The sequence below is a fragment of the Crinia signifera genome, chromosome 1 (assembly GCF_055691185.1).
Source record: "Crinia signifera chromosome 1, ASM5569118v1, whole genome shotgun sequence".
In the NCBI taxonomy this organism is placed as follows: Eukaryota; Metazoa; Chordata; class Amphibia; order Anura; family Myobatrachidae; genus Crinia; species Crinia signifera.
Genome location: NC_139217.1, coordinates 328,513,745 through 328,531,407, shown reverse-complemented (window position 1 = coordinate 328,531,407; position 17,663 = coordinate 328,513,745). Strand labels below are relative to the sequence as shown.

The 17,663-nt window shown below is 47.6% G+C and overlaps 1 protein-coding gene across 1 annotated transcript; it reads right to left on the bottom strand.

Moving 5' to 3' along the window:
- Positions 1–835: 835 nt before the first annotated feature.
- Positions 836–9,782, bottom strand: DAD1 (defender against cell death 1). The gene is made up of 3 exons (XM_083189413.1): positions 9,496–9,782; positions 7,487–7,642; positions 836–1,023 (listed from the first exon to the last, which is right to left on the bottom strand). Exons 1-2 carry the CDS (start codon positions 9,704–9,706, stop codon positions 7,512–7,514), a joined length of 342 nt encoding a protein of 113 aa, XP_083045539.1. The 5' UTR covers positions 9,707–9,782; the 3' UTR covers positions 836–1,023; positions 7,487–7,511.
- Positions 9,783–17,663: the final 7,881 nt, after the last annotated feature.

Genomic DNA, 17,663 nt, shown 5'->3' with positions numbered 1-17,663 from the left:
CTGCGACCAGCTGATTACCTCTGCGGCACCGCCGGCAGAGGTTCCCTTTCATCAGCGACCATCTCTGGTCACTGATGAAAAGGAGAAACTGAGCAATATATCTCCCCGTGTGTACGGGGCTTAAGTTTACCAAAAGGTAACGATTTCAGATTTACACTGACCCAACAAAATAGCTCAACTCATCTGTGTATAGTTAACCCTTTGACTGTCAACATCTGTGAGAGATGTGCAAAATATTGTCTTAAAATGCCAGCATCGCTCACATTTGTTATATAGATTCAAATTACAAAAATGGTTTAAAAATAGATTATATTTTCTATATAAAGTAAACATTACAGATCATTATGATAAATACAAATGTTTGCTTGCCAATTTTCACACCGATTTTGACCAATTCACTTGGCATTCAAAGGGTTAAAGAAAAAACACAAAACACAACCTGTTGGCACTCGTGTTGAGCACATGATTAAATTTAATCTGCAACCAGTTTGTTAGTCTGCAGCAAGGTACAATGGACTTTGTAGACAGCAGCAGAGGCAGGGAGGAGGTTAATGGATGCCTGTGTGTGGAACCCATTCACCTCGAGGGCGCGGCAATTGGCGGTCCCAGCGCTTGGAGATGGGGTCATCTTCAAGCGCCGCACCCTGCACCCGTGTGCAATGTAAACGGTGCCAGACCGGTAATATTCTAGGTAGGCACCACGTTGTAAGTGGGGAAAATCACGGATCCAAATACCGGGTCAGATCCGGGACTTTGGTGTAAAAGCGGTATTAGTAATCTACAGATACCACTATCTTAAATTAGATTCAAAATAAAACTAAATAACAGCCAACAATTTAAGAAAGTGAAATCTTTATTGGCCAAGTCACCCATAAACAGACTGTAAAATGGGACAGAGTCATCATCATCCTGGAGAGGCACAAACCTAATTATCACAGAAAGAAAAGGATGCCAATGGAGTTTCTTGATATCCAGCAATGTGCAAACCTCCTTAACCCAATAGTGTATTGGCAGCTCTGGCAACTATAAAAGAAAAAGAAAACACACAGGCATCAGTCTGTTATTAAGGAAATACAGCAGACCTAGAAAAATAAATACTTTATTTCAATACATTTACTAAGCTCAGGTAACCATGGCAAAACATGTAGTGGATATCCAAAATGCCTGCATCAACACTGCAGTGTGATTACTGTGCTCTCAAGGCTATCTTTTATGTCTGTGTGACTTATCCATTGCTGTACTACCCAAATAATATGTATTATGTTTGTAAAGCGCCTTGAGTCCTGTTGGAGAATGTGCGCTATATTAATAAAGAAAAGTACTAATCATTTAGATGTAAGGATTACAAAAACAATACTTTGACAAGCCCATTTTATTATGTACAGATGGGGCAGGCCTCTTCCTTGCTGGCGAATCGCCAGAACGTCAGCGCTGGCGATCCACCAGCGGCCTGCCTAACCATCCGACTGAGACGCGCGTGCATCTCAATCTCCGACGGAGGGGCGACGGGAACCCTATCCGTCTCCGCCTCAGGGAGACGGACAGGGTTAGGGGGGGGGGGGGGGGGGGGGTTCGGGCAGGCTGCGGTGACCCGGGGGAGCGGCTGGAAGCGCTGTCGGAAGGGGACGCGCACGGCTCTCGTGCACGCGCGTCCCCTTCTCGCCATCGCCATCCCCTGCCAAGATGGGACCTGCCCCATCTGTATGAATCAACAGAATAAACCGACATGCTGTACATGACAATTTGTAGTACAAACGCATCACAGAATTAAACAGTTCATTTATTGGGCAGCACAGATGTGTAAACCCCACTGGGACAGGGGCGGATGTGAATGTTCAAATATTCTCTAAAGCACTGCGGAATATGTGTGTGCTATATAAATAAATATTATAGAAGTTGGTGATCTTGCAATTTACCACTAACTTAATAGCAAAAATACTACGTTTTCAATATGGTATCCGTCTAGTCAACAGGCCAACCACTAGGTCAAAACATAAAAAAGATCAACATGGTCTAAGTCCACATTGTCAAAAGGTCGACATGTCCATGGTTGACACATGATAAGGTCAACAAGTTTTTCTTAATTATGTTATTTTAAATGGACTTGTTCTTACTTCACGCCCCAATTGGGCATAGCGGTGATAGAGTTTATCTTACTCAACATTATATTACTTATACCATAGCATAATTCTTGTCAGTACAGAGTATTATAAAGACCCATATGTACTAGCATTATATATACTTATCTTGTGTACAGGAAGCTGAATGGGTTAAAAGATATATTCCTTCTGAGTTTCAGATTCTGTAGATAACTCAAGGTTACTAATGATACCCATATGAGGAAATACACTCTTCTATGTCATCGGAGATGGCATAGTAAAGTTACGTCAAACCAGTTATAGACTTTGTAACTCCACACTAGGGGAGTGTAGCATATGAACATGTATGTATTTGGTAATATCCCCTCCCATAAGGGGGAGGAATTATTTGTGTTACATGGTATAAGTATATGACCAACGAGCTAAGGAAGGTACGGTATGGTGAATAAACCTGTTTGAAAGAGACCGTCTGCAGTCATTTCTAAGGCTCTGAGATATCTGCGTGCTCTTGAAAGGAAGATCGCATTCCTAAAGCTTTCAGCGGAGGTATATAATAGTGTGCCCGAAGCATGTGATGGGACATGGTGGTACGCGCTTACTGTGTCCATGTTGACATTAACACAGTTTTTGTGTTGACAACTCCCATGTTGACCTTTTGCTTGTGTTGACCTAGACACGATTGACCGAATAATCCACATCCCTCAATATATAGTCAGTTTTGCAAGTTAAAAACTGAACAGGAAGAAAAATAAATAAATCTGGTACATATATTTTATTTACTACTGGAATTTACCAGTGTTGCAAAACTGACAATACTGCACTATGATAATACTGCACTATGATAAATAACTTAAGCAGCAACCGAAAAAAAAAAAAAAAAAAAAACGGTCCACCGCCACCACCTAGTGGCCACAGTTCAGCAAAACATATAAAGGGGGAAATTTAATAGTATGTGAGATTTTGATGTGTAAATGATTGCCGCTTTAAAAAAAAACTGGAGATTTCTTACCAGATCTCTCACTTTCTGAATCTCTCATCCTATTAAATTTCACCAATAGTCTTTATACAGAAATGGGCAGGTTTTGTTTATTACTGTTCAAATAAAATTACATCCTTGCACCGGTTTCTGACCGGGACTGGAGAAGCCTTTCCAATGGATGAGCATTTTGGGTCCAGCTAGGGGAAAGGGCACCTTCATAAAATTGTTTTCTAGGTGACTGTGCAACTTTAAATCCTATACCATGTGTTTATGGCACTCAAAACTCACAGAAAAGCCATATTATTTAAGTAATAAAATAAAATTCTCAAAATAAACCATCTATAGGCTACTTCAACAATTATCATCCCTCTGTAATGTTAAAACATAACTTTAAATTAAATCACTTTCTATAGTGAAAAATACTAAATAATCACGCCACCCCTACCACCATAATACTCATGTGAAAGGATCACATAGCCCAGTGGTCAGGGAACTCGGTCCTCATTACCCCACGCAATGCATGTTTTGCAGGTCTCCTCACAGAATCACAAGTGAAATAATTAACTCCACCTGCGAACCCAAGGGTTCCCCAACTTTATTGAATCATGGCACCCTAACATCAAATTTTTTTCATGGAACTCATAGGATAAAATAATTTCTTGATAGATTTGGAATACAGTATTAAATTACGGAAACTGTGCATTTACTGTCATCCCTGACAGTGTAATGCAGGCATGTACAAACTATGGCCCTCCAGCTGTGGTGAAACTACAAGCCCCATCATGCCTTGCCATTAGGGAATACTAAACTTTGGCCAGGCATTCTGGGATGTGTAGTTTCACAACAGCTGGAGGGCCATAGTTTGGACATGCCTGGTGTAATGGTTAGCATTACTGCCACACAACACTGAGGTCATGGGTTTGATTCCCACCATGGCTAACTGTGCGGAGTATGTATATTCTCCCAGTGCTTGCGTGGGTTTACTCTGGGTAATCCAGTTTCCTCCCACAGTCAAAAAAAAAAAAAAAAAAAATTATATATATATATATTATTTTTTTTTTGTTTTTGTTACTGCACTGTTCACCTTGACAAAGGGGTACCTTATGCCCCGAAACGTTGGTATGCTATTTTTGCACTAATATACGTTTTTGAAAATTCCCAGAGTGCCGCTGTCTGCTTCTTTGCCTACTCCTGCACAACTGTTCCAGAAGGCACCTGGGTCCCTGACCAGCTGGGGGAGTGCCAGGTCAACACACACCTTGCTACAAATTGGATGCTCCTACATCCCCTGGAACCAAGGCACCCCTACATGAATGACAGTGTGCTTGTCATTCTTACAAAGTGAGTTCTTTTTCACTTGTATTTTAATCTGAAGACTTCTGTCGACAGACATCCCGTCTACCCATCCGTGTCGACCAACCACCTGCTGACCACCTCCGATCTAATTATGACCGACAACAGTGACTCAGTGTCCCAGTCCAGAGACACCCCGGGATTTCAGGGCATGACCGTGGACAGATGTGAGCATTTCAGCTATTCTGAGGATGACCCTGAGAAAATCCTGCTCACTCAAAGACTGCATCAGATGGAAGATCAGCCTAATCTAGATGTACTGTACAAACAATGGGTGCGACTTAAGAAGAGAGAGACAGACTTTCTCCTTCACGGAGTTTCCCTCTCCGAATACCACCACGAAAAACTGATCCCGCGGGGCTTTCGTGTGCGTAATACCCCAACCATCGGCCGGCATAATCCCAGCTTCTGCCGCCGATGGATCGGGATTTTAAACAAGTGCAGCCACGATTTGATCCTACTTGTCATCGAGGAGGCTGCCCAGGAATTGAAGGCAGCCAAACTAGCAGTCAATGAGTTCGAGCGTGCACATAAGAATGACTTCACCCGTGATTCTACCCAGGATTGGCTGAGCAAGCTACAGGTCCAGTGCGACAATTACCAGAAAGACCTGTTAAAATTCAAGAAAAATAAGTACTACACCGTCAAAGACGATTATGACGGGAACAGAGTGTACCGCTGGCTTGCCGGCAATGATCCTGACACGGCCAGAAGAAGCCGCCCACAAAGGCATCGCCCCTTTAAGAGGGCTCAGAATCACCAGCGCAAGACTGATATGTCCTCTAACAGTGACAGCGAATTTAACGTTGATTCTGACACTCCTGAACATCCAGTCCCTTTGGGGAACTCAGAGGTGGCCCCCACCCCCACCACTTCCAGAAAAAGAGGAGGAGGAAGGCCACCTGCCGGGGCGGGCAGTGTGCGCGCATCGACAAGAAAAACAAACAACCGGTAGAAACACTGGTCTATAACCTTTCACAGCGGTCCTTCAGTCCTGATGAGTTGAGAGTACTAAACTATGGTCTCACCTTTGTCCCCACAACCCCCTTTGATGACCTGTCCTGGAAAGTGGACTTGTACAGACATACTAGAAACCTGAGACTCAAAGAGTTTTTTCAGGACAAGATCTCTCCTCCGGACACTGACCAACACGCTGCCTTTATAAAACGCAAGACCAAGTCCACCTTCGACCCCCCCTCCCAGAATCCAGCTATTGCCACGTACTCCCGCCTGCTGGACACTGCAATAAATAATTTCAGGAAAGCCGAGCATCCCTACCACTCCAATCTGTCCAGATCTGAGCAGAAAGCGCTCACGAACTTGAGCAAGTACCGCGATGTCTTCAGAGCCGCCGACAAAGGCGGCGGCCTTGTGATTCAAGACCTGCCTAAGTACATAACCGAGTGTGAGAGACAACTGCAGGACACCAATGTATATGAGCTCCTGCCCTGTGACCCTACCCCCAAATTTAAAGCAGAGCTGGATGGAGTCCTGGCGGAGTCTGTCACCTCTGGACTGATTACCACCAAATTACAGAAAGCCCTGGAACAACCTCACCCTGCAGTTCCCATTTTCTTCACCTTGCCCAAAATACACAAGAGCCTCCAGGACCCTCCGGGGCGTCCGATTATATCCGCCCAAGGGTCCATCTTCCAACCCGCCTCCCAATTCCTAGACGGTATTCTACAGCCCTTGATCAGAGAGCAACCAACCTAAATCAAGGACACCACGGACTTCCTTAACCTATTAAAAAAGTTTGAGTCAGTACCTCAAGAAACCCTGCTGTGCGTCATGGACGTCAGCAGTTTGTACACCTGCATCCCCCATGAGGACGGGCTGTCTGCCATGGGGGCATTCCTGAGATCTACCGGGATGCATTCTCTTGATCATCAGTTCTTCTTGAATCTACTCAGGCTCACCCTTACCAAGAACTATTTTCTTTTTAATGGGAAGTTCTTCAAACAGGTATCCGGGTGTTCGATGGGGAGTAATGTCTCCCCGTCCTTCGCGAACATCTTCATGTTCAAGGAGACACAATCCATGTTCTCTGACAATCCCGAGGCAGCTGGAAAGATCATCCTACTAACCCGGTACATAGATGACCTCTTCATGCTATGGAAGGGCAGCAGTGACGAATTTGGCCAACTGATGAGTAACATCAATAAAAGGAATTCGCCAATAAAATTTACATATCAGACATCCAACACCAGTATCAACTATCTGGATGTCTTGATTAAGCTATCAGAGGGACACATTTCCACAAGCCTCTACAGCAAGCCCACGGACAAAAACAATGTGCTGAAGGGCAACAGCTTCCATCCTACCTCATTAAAGAAAGCACTCCCGAGGTCGCAAATGATGAGGGCGGCCAGGATCGTCAGTAACCCTACCGAGTTACCTCAAGTCCTAGATGATATGGTCCTTAAATTTGAGGCAAGGGGCTACAAAAGTGACCTGTTACAGTCACAGAAGCAAGAAGTACTTAGGATGACCAGGGACTCTCTGCTCTCTACCAACACCCGCAAGGATTCTAAACATGAAAATGCTTTGCCGTTTGTGTCCAGGTTTAACACAGCATCATATGTACTACCTAGGGCGTCCAGGGCATTGTGGCCGATGGTGAAGAGTGATACCACCCTTAGTGGGCTAAGGGAGAAAACTCCACTGATATGCCACACAAGGGGCAAAAACATATGTGACAGGATCGTCCATAATGAAATCACTGGCTTCTCCAAAACAATCTCGGAGGGTGCCAGTAGCTTCCTACGACGGCCGAACGGCTGCTACAAATGTATCCAGTGTACGACATGTCAGCATATGTTGACGGGCACAGAGTTCGTCCATCCAATTGACGGCAGATCCTTCCCCATAAGGCATGTGGTTACCTGTACCACAACACACCTCATCTACGTCATCCAATGTCCCTGCAAATTGTTGTATGTAGGGAAGACGATCAGATCTCTACGTACAAGGATGGCCCTACATAGATCTTCCATCAGTAAGGCACTCATAAATTATGTGACACAAAAACAACATTTGTTTTGAATATACATACTTAACATGACAGAAGGGAGGAAACTTCATCCAACAAAGTTAACGACAACCAAATGCAGAATAGTGTTGGCAAAAAGAAAGTCTGCAAATGCTCTTTCCGGAGAGATGCCCAAAAAATCTCCTTTGTTCTGAGGGTTAATTTGGATCCTTAAACACACTGCGGAGAGGAAAAAAATATTCATTTTTAAATTTAACAATAGGTTTAAATATTCTAATTTGCAGTGATGACAGAGTCAAAGTACACTTCCATTAACTCTGTTTTAAGCAAACTCTATGAAACGCACTTTCACCAACCTCTGAATTTAGGTTAAAGAAATTTTAGTCCCTTTACTCATCTAAACCTGATGCATTCAAGTGCAACATACATAAAAAGATATGGGTGCCCAATTACCAAAATAATTCAATGTGGTCTCCAGTGCTTAACCAGTTCCTTGCATGGTCGGATCAGATGCAAGCACACCGGGCTGAGCTTTCACTGACATGGTCATATCTGACACATGGGCCCATTTACCATAGGACCGCATACAGAGCCGAATTTCCCATTAGGCACGTGAGGCACCGGCCTAGGGGCGGCACATTTTTGGGGGCGGCACTTGGATGCCTGTGATAGTACTGTCAGCCCAAAATGTACCAATAACTGCAAAATATCCACTGTACTGTACTATATTCCATCTTAAATAGAGTGTAAATGGATAGGACATGCAGGTACTGCCCCTATAAACTGTCCTACTTAGTAAACATTGTTGTGCCTAGGGGCGCCCTCATCCCTAAATCCGCCCCGTATATATAGTATATGTATGTACGGGGGGGGGGGGGGGGGGGGCGGCCAAATATTTTGTGCCTAGGGGCGGCCTGACCCCTAAATTCGCCCCTGACCGCATATGCACTGCGATATAATGAGATCTATTGCCCAGGATCGCATTGTAATAAGCAATTCTATCAGAGGGATGTATGTTCCTGCAGAGGCTTCAAAAAGAGCCCGTCCCTGTGATCTGCTTCGATGGGGGTCTGTGCATGTGCTGTTATCGCTAATACCCGGCTGACACTGACATGCATTGACTGCACAGCCCCGCCGGCAGTGTAGTCTGTAACTCTTAGGCTACAATGGGTTACAGCCATCTCAGAATTATGGTAGCCCTGGGTCCTGATGCAATGTTGTCCAACAGGGTTAGAAAAAAAAAAAAAAAAGAAGGGGGGGGGGGTGTTTGGATTAACATTTTAATAAAAAATGTTATGCCGTTTGTTAGAATACTGTGAAACATTGCATCCCCCATAAAAACCTAGAGGAGATTCCTGCCATGGTCCCTCCGTGCTAAATGTGGGGGATAATTAATATTTGTGGCTAAACGGGTGACATAGCTTCCAATTATGGGGGATGTATAAAGCACGATGTATTCTCCAATTGCTTCATACATTTACCCCCATGTCCTGGCATATGCCCTTTAATAACTTCAGTGGTATGCCCGGAAATTTTACAGGCTCAGCTGGCTGTCCCAGAAAATTTCCGGGCATATCACTAAAATGAAGGTGTGCCCCACTGGCACATCACCTATCCGGGCACCCCCCCTCCCCCAGTGGCCGCTCTGCTGTCCCCGCCCCTCCTCACCTCTGGCGATTGGGGGGGGGGGGGGGGGGGGGGGGGGGAATGGGATTTTGGGTGCCCGGTTTTTTTACTTTTGATCAGATTTCGCATATTCTTTGCATGTCCTAATGGAGGCCATTGATCACTTTAAGAGCATTAGAATTGAGTTAATTTTAACAAGTGCCTGAATCCGGGAGTCCCAGAGGTGCACCTGACAGCCGGTTAAGAAAAAGTCACACACACAAAACATTGATATGCTATAAAGAATGCTAACTTTGAAGGCAGAATCACAACACTTAATAAATAGACCCCCAACACCTATGTTAAATGTACAGAGATTTCATGTAAACATGTGATTGGAGAGCCCATATCTCGGAGTAGTACAGGTAGGCAGCTCATACAATGGGTATGGGTAGCCTCTGCCTTACCGCCTAGGATGAAGGAGCCCACACAAGATGTGAAGCCGGACAAGAAGGAGTTGAATGGGAAGGTGCCCACCAGTAGGCAGTACAGGAACTGCATGGCGCCCGTCAGCAGTATATACAACAGGTAGGCGTCCAGCAGCTTGAGCCGCTGCGAGGTGGAGCTGACATACTCCTCGAAGAAACGGGAGACTACTGACAGAACAGACACTGACATGACTGCTACAGGAGGACAGGGAGGAGAAGACGCCGGATACCAGTCCAGGAAAGACGGACGTGGCGCTGCTATAACACACCTGACGTCATCATTATTGGCCGGAAGCTGCAGGCGCGCGTCACTGGTTGTCACTGTCAGTCGCACCCGGCACATAGGGCGGAAAAAGGCCACCATCAGCTGCCGCATAGAATAGCTACTCAGAGACAGTAATGCAGGGTCCGGTTACCGGGATTATGGATATAGGCTGCGGAGCGCGTGTGTCCTGGGTCAGGGACATCTCTCAGACAGAGGCAGTCTAATTATAATCCCACACGATACTGTCTTCATCTGGTATTGGCCAGAGCTCTATTGTGTGACTGCAGGGCTCAAATATAAATAGGCTTGCCATACTGTGGTGTGGTGTCCGCACATAATAAAAGCTAAAGGCCCCCATACACTATGCAATTTGAGACAGATTTTACCACGTACCAGCGGATCGCCTGAGAAATCGTGTGAATTCGGCTCGGCATACCTTCCAACTGTCCTGTTTACCGCGGGAACAAGTGTTTTAATCAAATTTAATTGAATAACATCAACCGCTGTGACAATATTTAATAATATTACTACTAGTCCTGTGAATATAAGAGAAACATCCTATAGAATAGGGGATAAATAAACATAGAAAACACAAAGGGCTATTTCACACGGTCCGGCTCCGGCCAGGAAGCCGTGCCGCACACGGCAGTTTACAATGGTGGGGATGGCCGCATCCCAGCAGCCGTCCCTTCCTGTGGTGGGATCCAGCTGCAACCGGGAGGCCGGGCCGTGGCCGTCCCGTGTGAATGGACACATTTGTGTCCATTATTAACTATGGTGTGCGACACCAATGTATGTAATGTCCCCTCCCTCCCTGGTTGATGGTGCACTGTAATCCGCAAAAAATTCCTAGTGTGCGCAAGCATACATGGCCAATAAAGTTGATTCTATTCTATTGATTCTAAATAGTACACCTCTTTTTAAATTATAATAATAAAATTTACATTTTAAGGATTGTGAATTTTCAGTTGGATGTCTTCCAGGTATATTTTCAGAGTGCACCCACAATTCTCCATCCCCTTTTTCTTCTCATACTGTGTACCGTGGGAACGGCCCTGTTTTTGGGGATGTTCCCGCGGCCCGCCCGGGGCCAGCAGTGTCCCACGGCTTTTCGCCATGCAGGGTTTCGCCGCCGGGCAGGAGCCGGAGTGGTTGAAATAGCCCAAAAGGTTCATTCTAGTTTCCACATCCTAGTTTTTAAATCACAATTGCTTATTCTTTTTTTGCACATCTTTACTATTGTCTTATTGAAAAGGGTGCAAATAGTACACCTTCCGGTGGGGCCGGTGATGGGCAAATCTACTTCCGGTGGGGCCGGGGATGGTCGCATCACGTGGAGCTCCGATCTCCCATCCACGGAGCTCCATCATCCCCGGCCTCCGGAGCAGTGTGGCGATGGAAGCGGCGGCGGTGGGCAGAGGAGGCGGTCAGAGGGAGCAGAGCGGAGGAGGCAATCTGAGGGAGGAGACGGCGAGGAAGCGAGCGCTGTGTCCTTGGCGCAGGATGCAGCGACACCCGGCCAGAGGCGGGCGGTGCTGTGCTCCCCCCGCAGCACCATCGGGCAGCACTGCGGCAGCACCATCGGGCAGCACTGCGGGCCCCCCCCCCGGCAGCACCGCGGCCTCCCCCCCCCCCCCCTGGCAGCACCATCACCCTGCACACTGCATTTGCGGAAATGCCAGAACAATGCAGGTGGGGGAAGGGCAGGGCCTGCATCACACCAGCTATCATCCGGCCAGGTCAGGGGGCACATTGACCATGGGGGCCCCGGCATGACACCCAGAGGCCAGCAGGATCACCGCCCCCTCCCGACCATGAACAGGATTCCCCCCTCCCCCTGCAGGCACCGGCTCAGCGTCAGAGACACTCTCCTAGCCTCATTGACTCTTCTCCAGCCTCATTGCCCGCAAATGGCTGCCTAGGAACTGTGCACTCAGCCATAAGTAACCCTGTGTCTCCCGTGTGATAACTGTAGTGTCTCTGCTATAGCTGTTACCTACCTAGCTGCTGCAACGACCAGTGGCGCCGCTGATGGCAGCCTAGGCGTTGTGCAGCTCGGCAGGTATATGTTCTTTGTGTGATATCTTTACTGTGCCCGCTTATGTTGCTACCTACCTGGCTGCTGCAATGACCACTGGCGCCGCTGATGGCTGCCTAGGCGCTGTGCAGCTCAGCAGGTATGTGCTCCCTGTGTGAAAATTACTGTATCTATTTGTATTGTTACCTACCTGGCTCTTGCAGTGACCAGTGGTGCCGCTGATGGCTGCCTAGGCACTGTGAAGCACAATGGGTATGTGTTCCCCATATGTAATGTCTTAATGCAATGTATGTAATGTCCCCTCCCCTTTTTAAGCCCGCCCGCCGCCCTGGTTGATGCTACACTGTAATCCGCAAAAAATTCCTAGTGTGCGCAAGCATACATGGCCAATAAAGTTGATTCTATTCTATTCTATTGATTCTAAATCGTACACCTCTTTTTAAATTATAATAATAAAAGTTACATTTTAAGGATTGTGAATTATCAGTTGGATGTCTTCCAGGTATATTTTCAGAGTGCACCCACAATTCTCCATCCCCTTTTTCTTCTCATACTGTGTACCGTGGGAACGTCCCTGTTTTTGGGGATGTTCCCGCAGCCCGCCCGGGGCCAGCAGTGTCCCACGGCTTTTCGCCATGCAGGGTTTCGCCGCCGGGCAGGAGCCGGAGTGGTTGAAATAGCCCAAAAGGTTCATTCTAGTTTCCACATCCTAGTTTTTAAATCACAATTGCTTATTCTTTTTTTGCACATCTTTACTATTGTCTTATTGAAAAGGGTGCAAATAGTACACCTTCCGGTGGGGCCGGTGATGGGCAAATCTACTTCCGGTGGGGCCGGGGATGGTCGCATCACGTGGAGCTCCGATCTCCCATCCACGGAGCTCCATCATCCCCGGCCTCCGGAGCAGTGTGGCGATGGAAGCGGCGGCGGTGGGCAGAGGAGGCGGTCAGAGGGAGCAGAGCGGAGGAGGCAATCTGAGGGAGGAGACGGCGAGGAAGCGAGCGCTGTGTCCTTGGCGCAGGATGCAGCGACACCCGGCCAGAGGCGGGCGGTGCTGTGCTCCCCCCGCAGCACCATCGGGCAGCACTGCGGCAGCACCATCGGGCAGCACTGCGGGCCCCCCCCCCCCCCCTGGCAGCACCATCACCCTGCACACTGCATTTGCGGAAATGCCAGAACAATGCAGGTGGGGGAAGGGCAGGACCTGCATCACACCAGCTATCATCCGGCCAGGTCAGGGGGCACATTGACCATGGGGGCCCCGGCATGACACCCAGAGGCCAGCAGGATCACCGCCCACTCCCGACCATGAACAGGATTCCCCCCCCCCTCCCCCTGCAGGCACCGGCTCAGCGTCAGAGACACTCTCCTAGCCTCATTGACTCTTCTCCAGCCTCATTGCCCGCAAATGGCTGCCTAGGAACTGTGCACTCAGCCATAAGTAACCCTGTGTCTCCCGTGTGATAACTGTAGTGTCTCTGCTATAGCTGTTACCTACCTAGCTGCTGCAACGACCAGTGGCGCCGCTGATGGCAGCCTAGGCGTTGTGCAGCTCGGCAGGTATATGTTCTTTGTGTGATATCTTTACTGTCCCCGCTTATGTTGCTACCTACCTGGCTGCTGCAATGACCACTGGCGCCGCTGATGGCTGCCTAGGCGCTGTGCAGCTCAGCAGGTATGTGCTCCCTGTGTGAAAATTACTGTATCTATTTGTATTGTTACCTACCTGGCTCTTGCAGTGACCAGTGGTGCCGCTGATGGCTGCCTAGGCACTGTGAAGCACAATGGGTATGTGTTCCCCATATGTAATGTCTTAATGCAATGTATGTAATGTCCCCTCCCCTTTTTAAGCCCGCCCGCCGCCCTGGTTGATGCTACACTGTAATCCGCAAAAAAATCCTAGTGTGCGCAAGCATACATGGCCAATAAAGTTGATTCTATTCTATTCTATTGATTCTAAATCGTACACCTCTTTTTAAATTATAATAATAAAAGTTACATTTTAAGGATTGTGAATTATCAGTTGAATTATCAGTTGGATGTCTTCCAGGTATATTTTCAGAGTGCACCCACAATTCTCCATCCCCTTTTTCTTCTCATACTGTGTACCGTGGGAACGTCCCAGTTTTTGGGGATGTTCCCGCGGGCTACCCGGGGCCAGCAGTGTCCCACGGCGTGGGAGGGGGCAGTTGGGAGTCCCCGCTGCCACCTGCTTGTCTGCTGAGGCCCATATTCTAGTTCACTCTTTCTGACAAAATATTTCTTAGATGGACAAAACCATGTGCATTTCAGGTGAGGCAGGTGTTACTTGTGCAGAGATAATTAGATTTGGGTGGGGTTTTACACCTGCCTCACCTGCAGTGCACATGGTTTTGTCCATCTAAGAAATATTTTGTCAGAAAGAGTGAACTAGAATAAGGGCCTCAGTTCCTGCTGGAGCCTACTGAAAAATAGCCCTGCCCCTACCCTCACTCTCTCCTTCCTTCTTATGTCCTGCACTTCTCGCATCTTACTTCCCGCACTCTCTCCTGCCCTCTTATATGCTTCACTTTTTACCTATTCATTCCCTCACTCTCTCCTTCCTTCTTTCCCATTGCTGTTCTCACCCCTTCCTTCTCTCAGGGGTGGATGTATGAAGCAGTGATAACAGAGGAGAAATGATAGAGTACATGGTACTTTATCACTGACCAATCAGCTCCCGACTTAAGTTACAGGCTTCATTTAAAAAGGAACAGTAAGGAGCTGATTGGCCAGTGATAAAGTACCAGGCACTTTATCACTTCTCCCTTATCACTGCTTCATACATTTACCCCTCACTCTCTACTTTCCTGTTACATACTGCACCTCTCACCCCTTTCTTCCCTCACTCTCTCCTTCCCTCTTACTGGCTGCACCTCTCACACCTTCCTTCCCTCACTCTCTACTGCCCTCTTACATGCTGCACTTATCAGCCCCTTCTTTCCTCACTCTCTCCTTCCCACATATCACTCTGCACATAGGCTTTTTGTAATGGGCCCACACTACACCCATGTTTACATTTCCGAAGTCCCACATCAGACGCTGCATCTGCGGCAAAAATAACAACCAAAATGACTTCTGCATATGTGCAGTAGTGAAATTTGTCTCCAGAGCATGATGGGTGCCATGTTTCTGGAGACTTCCACATGCGTAGTAGACTCGGGGGCATTGCCAGAGTCAACTGAACCGTGCAGAGAGGGGGCATCCTTTTTTAAAATGCCATGCTCCACCTCTCTCCACTTCTTTCCTTTACTCTATTCCTACCCTCTTAGCAGCTGCACCTCTCATCCCCTTCTTTCCCCTTCCTTCCCTTGCTCTCTTCTTCCCCACTGCAGCTATCAGACCTTCCTTCTTCCCTCTCTCACTCCTACTGTATAAGCAGAAATACACACATTGGCCCTTATTCTGGTTGACTCGGTCCGGTGCAAATAGCACCCAGCGTGAGTTTTAGCTTAGTGCGCGTGCGTACCGCCCACGTAACATGACCTTACGAGCAATATACATGGGTGGTGACTACAAGTTCTGGGTGGTGGCTTTGCAGCGGATTCAGTACTGAATCCCGGCGGTCGGGATCCCGGCGTTCAGAATCCCGACGCCGGAATCCCGACAGCCAAAATCCCGACAAGGGGGGGACGTGGATCGCCCCCCCTTGCGGGCTCGCTGCGCTCGCCACGCAGCGGGCCCGGTGCTTCGCTACGCTCGGCACACTAATTTATTCTCCCTCCAGGGGTGTCGTGGACACCCACGGAGGGAGAATGTGTCGGGATTTCGGCGTCGGGATTCTGAATGCCGGGATCCCGACAGCCGGGATTTTAACTGCATCCCTTTGCAGCACTGTGAGAGTGCTTGGCGTGTTCGAGCTCCAAATCATTTGAACCAAAAAAACAAGTCTCATGCCTCGCAGGGCAACCTCTTACCGGGCCAACATTCGCACCCCCCAATTAACATGCGCAATTGGTAAAACACAACCAGCTGAACACAATACCCACCATGCACCATATACCTTTCTCTTATTAACCAATTAACTAACCACATCTACTCAATGCATGTAGAGAGGAAGCACACTTTTGCTTTTTAAACATTTCCACTGTTGTGCCTTCATATACATTATATGTTTAATTGTTTTTATACCCAATTGCACCATTATTCTTTACTGCTCTTATGTACCATTACTAAATCTGCTACCTTAACACACAAGTGTGCCCGTCATGTTGGACCAATAGTACACACAATTATAACTAGTCAACATGTGTCAACTGTCTTCCATGAATGCAAACACAAACATGTTAGTTAATGGGTTGAGAATGAGTTGCAAGCGTATTCTTGGAGAGGAGAATGAAATCACTCGCACAGCCTGTTTGTTCGCATTCACACTGGTTGAACTTGTGTACATGGCGATGTGCGAGCGAGCACTTATTTATTATTTATTTATTACCAGTTTCTTATATAGCGCACACATATTCCGCAGCGCTTCACAGAGAATATTTGAACATTCACATCAGTCCCTGCCCCAGTGGAGCTAAAATCTATATTCCCTATCACATGTAGATGTACACACAGACATTCTAGGGTTAATTTTGTTGGAAGCCAATTAACCTACCTGTATATTTTTTGATTGTGGGAGGAAACCGGAGTACACGGAAGAAACCCACGCAAGCACGGGGAGAATATACAAACTTCGCACAGTTAAGTGTGCGTGCAGTTTGAGGCCACTCCCCATTGTCGGTTGTTGTGAACGAATGCGTTCACGTGTGATAGCATCCGCTGCCTGTGTGGGTTCCGTTCAGTCGGCTGCGTGCGAAGGCGCGTGCGTATGAATCAACTACAATAACCTCCATTGTACAGGGGAGAAGTACAGATACCCAGAGTAAGACTGGGGATGTGGGATAGGATAGAAATGAAATTAGAGGAACAGTGGAAAGAAAAAATATTATTAGTAAATCTATTAGGCAGCACAATGAATACAGTATGGAGGTTATTCTGGTCAGCATGCAGCGCTTTGAAGTTCGCAGCGCTGCGTGTCTTTTTAAGCCCGCCGCCCTCAGGGATACCTTCCCCCCCTTGCATGCCATGATTCCCGCATGGCTGTGAATGGATGTTTTGTATAAACATCCATTCAACCTATGGGAGGTGGACCACATCATTTGATGGTCATTGACCATGGAATGACATAGAAGGAGCACGCAAAAATTAAGACACTCTCCGGTGCCTTAGTTTTACGTGCATCCAGTGAGTGGACAGGACGGGAAGCTGACATCTGGTGATGTCAGCTGCACGTCCCCCACGTCATTGGGGAATTACCATAAGAACGGACAACTATTTAATGGGAACGCCCATGAAAAGATGGGCGTTCCCATGGGCTAATAACATGGGCCGCCGCACCATGCCCCTCCCGCACTGTTGTGTGCAAGCGTCCGGTGAACAATCTATTTGCTGTGGCCGCTCGCACACAGTGTATGCACATGTGCAGAAATGCGAATTTGCATGGGAGAGCATCAACTAGAATAAGGTCCCATGTGTGGAGGGACAGTGAATGGCCTAGGTAACATGACACCTTAGTTCAGGTGGGCAGCGAGTGAGAACATTTACCTGCATGCCCAGACTGTGACATACAGGGAGGTGTAAGCAGTGTACTCCCAGTCATTCAGAATTTCAGGCTTGTGGGGGCTCACTGGCATTTGGTACACCAGCGAACCGGCAGCAGCTCACTGCAGGTGGCCTTGGATTGCAGTGTACCTCGACAGCTCCAGGGGCTCATAGTGAGAAACCACTCTGGTGGGGATGTGAGCCTGGAGGCCCCCAAACTCTCGTGCAGCTTCTCCGATG